This window comes from Mirounga leonina, unplaced genomic scaffold, assembly GCF_011800145.1.
Source record: "Mirounga leonina isolate KUSES-001 unplaced genomic scaffold, KU_Mleo_1.0 Mir_418, whole genome shotgun sequence".
NCBI lineage: Eukaryota > Metazoa > Chordata > Mammalia > Carnivora > Phocidae > Mirounga > Mirounga leonina.
The window spans coordinates 16,518,764-16,524,763 of NW_023270739.1; the positions used below are offsets into that span (position 1 = coordinate 16,518,764).

The window sequence follows — 6,000 nt, forward strand, 5'->3', positions numbered from 1 at the left end:
ACTCCCTGACTGGGGGGGGCTTCATTTTCTTCATCCTGCTCAGCTTCTGTGCCCTCTCTCACTGCTGGGCCACCACCACCACCCTATCTTCCAGAAATTTTACTTTTTCTCTTTCCTTTCATGACACTGTGCTTGAGTCCCCTATCACCTTTCTCTGGTTTCCCAATAGGCTTTCTTCCTGTTTCCCTTCCTTGGGTATAACACTTTCTACACTGCACAGCAGTCTGTCTGGTGTGCTGGTCTCTCCTGATGAGACTGTAAGCCCTCTTCAGGGGCAGAGATGGTGTCTTACTCTTCTCTGAGTCCACAGTGCCTTTCTAGTACATAGTAGGTGCTCAGTGGATGAAGGGCTGAGGGAACCTCCAACTATTAAAAGTTTCTCTGGTTGCTGGGACAGCTTAGCTGTATTACAGCCTGTGGCTTCTTAGCTCTTTAAATTACACATCCATTCTGAATGACACCATAGACATTAGAACTAACTGTGCTGGTTGTGATCCTATTAAGAGACATAGGACATTCAGGAGGAAAATAGAGGTGCCATTATCAATATGGGACTTGAAATAGAGACATCCACTACAGGACAAGCTGTAAATGAGAATCTGGAACTCAGCACAGAGGCCTGAATTGATAGTTATTAGAATATCTTCCAAGCCTTATGTTAAGCATATATTTAGTCTTCATAATAAATTATTTTCACATTACAGATGAGGAAACTGCTCTACTGCCTCTAACCCCAGTATCCTATCTTCAAGTCCAGTTGAGTCTACTCCTTAGGCTATCTCTTCTGTTGCTTGTTTTCTTTCATTCTCACTGGCCTTCATTATGTTTTCATACCCAGACTAACACTACTGCCTGCCTGGTCACCTGACATGCATCCTTCAGATGGCCACCATTTTTACCCCAGTTGTCACACACACACCCACACCTGCCATTTCATACACTTTCCCACTAGAGTATTATGTCCAAACCCTATTGCATATTTTTCCAGAATACCTGCAGTTCATGCCCACCTGCCTTGCTACGGCTTTAGCTCTCTCCCTGATGCTCCTAGGCCAGACTTCAGTTCTGTAGGACTCAGCTTGCTCCTCTGACTTTGCTGATGCTCATTGCCTTACTCAGCTAAATGCTTTCATTTAAGGTCCCCCATCCCGCTTCAAGGCTTAAATGAAATGTTACCAAATCTGAGGTGCTTTCCTCATTTCTCTGTTTTTCCACAAGACTTTGCTTTTGATAGTACATTTTTTTGGTCCATCTTGTGTGATGGCTAGTCATCTGCATGTCATTAACTTCCTAGGCTTATACACACTTTAGAGCAAGAACTTTTTTTTTTTTTAAAGATTTTTATTTATTTATTTGACAGAGAGAGACACCGTGAGAGAGGGAACACAAGCAGGGGGAGCGGCAGGGGGAGAAGCAGGCTTCCGGCTGAGCAGGGAGCCCCATGTGGGACTTGATCCCAGGACTCTGGGATCAATCATGACCTGAGCCGAAGGCAGACGCTTAATGACTGAGCCACCCAGGCGCCCCTAGGGCAAGAACTTCTTGTTCATCGTCTGTATCCACAGGAAGTGTTGATTAAGTGACTGTGAAGAAATGGATATGAATGAAAGTGTACTTTTGTTTAAATGCTAAAAGTAATTTTCGTTTGAAGTCCTCTCCTCTGCCTGGGTAACTTTTACAATTCAAATATAATATTTACTATGACATAATGAAAAATCTGATCTCATGTTGGAAATGTACATTGTATGAACATTTTCAAATTGCCTCCAGACAGTGTTTTTGTGTTTCATGACTTTTTGCTACACTACTATATAAATAATTCTAATATAGTAGAACTATGCACAGAATTTACATATTTGCTTTCTTCTTTCTCTGAACAGGAGAGCATATCGAGACAAATTGAAGTTTTGGACTCACTGTGTACTGGCAACTTTGATTATGTTTACTATATTCTCATTTTTTGCTGAACAGGTAAGTCTTAAATATTTTATGTGGGGATCAAACATTATTTTTTAGTATAAGAGTATCTGATTTTTTAGAAAGTGATATAAATTCACAAGAAAATTTTAATTTATTCTTTTGACTTCTAACTCAGGTGTCGATATGTCAAACATATTTCATAATGTTCAGGCAGCAAACATAATAGTCTTTTATTCATTAATCTTCTAGATGCACTACCAGTATTCTTTTTACCTGGAACTCAGTAGATTAACTTGTAGATGTCAAGCTAAAACTGAAAATCTCTTTAAGTATTTCCAACCAAAAACCCACCTAGAATCCTCATCTGATACTGATTTTGTATGGGTTTTCAATTTTTCTTTTCTTGTAACATTTCTAAAAGTGACTGCAGTGGCTTATCTTCAGACCTCCTACTCTTCTGTGGACAGTGCCCATTGTGCTCACATTTTTCCCAATTACATTTCCTTTGAGTTGCTGGAATCTCTCTCCATGCAGGCACATACACACAACCTCCTTCAGATAAAGTCCCAGAAGTAGAAGGGACATTTGTGAGGCAAAAAGAAAAGAATCAGAGAATCCTTATTTGGTGTAGGCATGAAATGGTCTAAAGAGAAAGGGAACGGTGTCTGGGCTGACCTGACTTAGTGGGGCAAGCAAACCTCACCTCAGCCTCCATTTGAGGTGACTGTTGAGTGGAGCCTTTTTAGCTGTCAGTTATGGGAAACTTGCACTGAGTTTACTTAAACTGAGGAGGAGGAAGAGGCTGAAGTATTGAGAACTTTAGAATAAACAGTGCCTGGGCTTCCTGCCATAATGGAAGGAAATAAGAAAATGGGAGATTGGGCAGGCAGGCAGGACTGCAATTTAATCTTCATCCAATTCCCAGCGAATATCAGTCTTCTTCTTATTGCCATTATTCCTGGCTGGTAAAACTGCCCCTGCTCTAGAACAGAGGTCCACTGAGGAACTAGGAGTCAGCAGTGTGCTGGCCTGCAACGGGGAGAAAAGGCACGCTGGCTGAAGGGAGCAGCAGGTGGCAGTGGGAAGGAACAGGAGGGCCAGTCTTTTATCTGTGTCATTTATACCAGTAGAGAACAGGGAACCAGAAAGGCAAGGAAGGAGAAAAGAAGGGAAGAATAAATCCTCTCTTCTCTCTGTCCCGTTGCTCTTTACCTACTTGAATCAAATTCCTTAACCTCTACCATGCTTGCAACAAACCAGCCAACACTGCCTCTTCTTCTGCCCCAGAGTCCCAGCTCATCACTCAAACCATGGTGGCCTGTACTTGGGCAAAGCCCTGCTTCCACCCTGAGATGGAGTAGACAGTATGATCCCAAACTGAAACCATAAAGAACATATTTGTTTTTCTCACTGATGCTTTATTATAATGGCAGGCAGGTTTCCTATTTCAGATGTTTCATGGATAAACCGTTTCTTTGAGAAAGAAGTGTTTGTCCAAGTTCTAAGCTAGTAATTATAAAGTAACTTTTTGCATGACAACCCATTTCATAAATTAGGTATTACCTGTATTTTCAAATGATTATTGCTATGTTTAAAGATAGGGTAGAAGTGGTGATAGGATGTTAATACGGGTTTTTGTTTTTAAAGTTCTGTCTTACATATGTAGTCCTTTTCAAATTGAGGGCAGTGTTTTAATAGCTAAATAGAGCCAGTTTCCTTCAAAAGAAAGACTTGACAAATAGGTATCTTGAAAATAAATATGCTTGGTAATCACTGTGTAAAAATCTGTAGTTATAGGTCTTTAAAAAAGTGAAGCATAGGTCAAAATCATTTTAATCCTTGTGGGTTTAATATTTTGTGGGCACATATCTAGGCATATTGACCCTATAACAAAAGTAGGTTTTATTCTGGGGAGGAATGATGGAGACTTGTTTGTTCTGTTTTTTTGCTTTTTTTTTTTTTTAATGTAGAAGACTATGGAAATGATTAAGGTCATAGGACTCAAAGTTTAAAGTTTGTTAACATGGAGAATTAAAATTTATTTTCTGTCTTTCATTATCTAGTTAATTGCACTTAAGCGGAAGGTATTTCCCAGGAGGAGGATACAGAAAGAAGCTAGTCCCGATCGAATCAGGGTATAGAAGATCTTCATTTGAAAATCATCTACCTCAGCATTCACTGAGCATTTTGAAACTCAGCATCATAGAGATGTCTTCATGATGTGATGCTTAGCCAGCCTGGCCTAAAGAAGGAAAAGCATCCAGTACAATACTTGTTTTGTGGTATGAATATAGCCTATTGACCAGGAATTCTTTAACCAAGACACAGAAAACTTGTGTGTTGAGTAGCTCTGACCTGGCTTTACTTTTAAAGCATTTGCTCATGGACCCATCATTCTTTTAATGAAAAATCTGACAAGAGAGAGCTACCAAGTTCCCATAGCAACCATTGCCAACTTTCACATGAGAAGCCTAGGCCAGCTTGGGAGCCATTGCTAAGAGACCCCAGTCTTTGCATTCCAAAGCCTTTTGCTGCGGTTTTACATTTTTATTTTTGTTTTTTCCATTTCCCATTTTTAAAATAAGTAGCTACTAAGTTATCTAGTTATCCTTACTTCTGAAAATAATGAGTTGGGATATCTAAACACGTTTTTATAGATGTTATTTAAATAATGCAATAATATCACCTCCTATTGGCAATACCTAAATTATGGATTTTATTAACATTTAAGACCATAAGTGGTCAAACTACTGATGAGATCAATGACTGACATCTAAAGTACTTTGTGCTTGTTTACTTTAGCCCCTAAGAATGTGATTTCATGCAGAGGCCTAATTAAAAAGGGCTAGAGTTAAGTAGCAGAGCTACCTTCCAGATGTAATTATGTTTTGGAAATGTACATATTCAAACAGAAGTGCCTCATTTTAGAAATGAATAGTTCTGATGGTACTGGCACATTACAGTGGTGTCTTTTTTAATACTCAGTATATTCTAGTAGCTAGCTCTTTCAACTGGTTTCATGTAATGCAGGGGTCAGCAAACTTTCGGTAAAAAGCCACATAGTAAATATTTGCAGGCCACATGTGTCTCTGTTGCATATTCCTTATTGTTTAGTTTTAGTGGTTTTTTTTTTTTTTTTTTAACCTTTAAAACTGTCAAAAACCGTGTTTAGCTTGCAGCTGTACAAAAACAGGCCACCACCTGGATTGGGCCCACAGGCCATTGTTTGTTGACCACTGGGATAGAGAATTCGTATTTTCATGTATGAGTAAGCCCTGATGTTCAGCTGTGTTTTATTTATATCATTATATGGTGGATTTCTGGAGATAATATTCCATAAATCCTTTTTGAACTCTAACAGGTATTTTAAGATCATGATCTCAACAGTATTCTTTCAATACGTATTTTGTAAAAAGAACTTGTAATGTAAATACTGTGTGCTATAATTGTTATGTATTTCAAAATGTGAAGTCTCATAAAAACAGTTTGATGCTTTGATTTTTAAATCTTTGAGGAATGAGTTTATTGTCATCCAGGTTCCACAATCACTTGAGGGTTTGTACAGTGTAGCAGCGTCTGTGCTGAACACAACTGAACATAAATGGAAGGTAATGTAAGGAGAGAGTAGTACTGTAACATACTGGCGAATGTCATGTTATAGGGGGAAAATAAGTTCTAAGTGGGATTTATCATATGGTAAAAGTTGAGGTTTCTGGGTATCATTCTAAATGTGAAGAATTTATTATAGAAAAGTTATAGAGAAATTAACATTTGGGTGTGCTGGACATTTCTGTGGTTAGATGAATAGAGTCCATATCTAATTTAGAGCTTAATAGGTAATAGGATAGAAAATAGAATCGTAGCAGATTCATAGAATCATTCCTCTAAATGATTCTGTAGTGACTCTGTGGAATCATTGGAACAGAAGGATCTCAGAAGTTGATGAGTCGTCGGATGGTTTCAAAATTTTTAAAGCCTCAGAACCATTAGTTCAAATGAAATCCTATCAAAGGCCAGTATGTAACACAGAAGAAGGAAGCTCCTTGTCCTGCTTGACCCCAGGTGATGCCTCCAAATCCC

The 6,000-nt window shown here is 38.7% G+C and overlaps 1 protein-coding gene across 2 annotated transcripts in view; it reads left to right on the top strand.

The window, feature by feature from the left end:
- The window catches only part of GNPTAB (N-acetylglucosamine-1-phosphate transferase subunits alpha and beta), a 73,500-nt gene extending 68,074 nt beyond the window's left edge, over positions 1-5,426 (top strand). For both annotated transcript variants that reach the window (XM_034987729.1, XM_034987730.1), the window contains 2 exons: positions 1,881-1,971; positions 3,984-5,426. In XM_034987729.1, coding sequence (XP_034843620.1) covers positions 1,881-1,971; positions 3,984-4,061 — 169 coding nt within the window. In that variant the 3' untranslated portion in view covers positions 4,062-5,426. The remainder of the gene's footprint in view (positions 1-1,880; positions 1,972-3,983) is intronic.
- Positions 5,427-6,000: the final 574 nt, after the last annotated feature.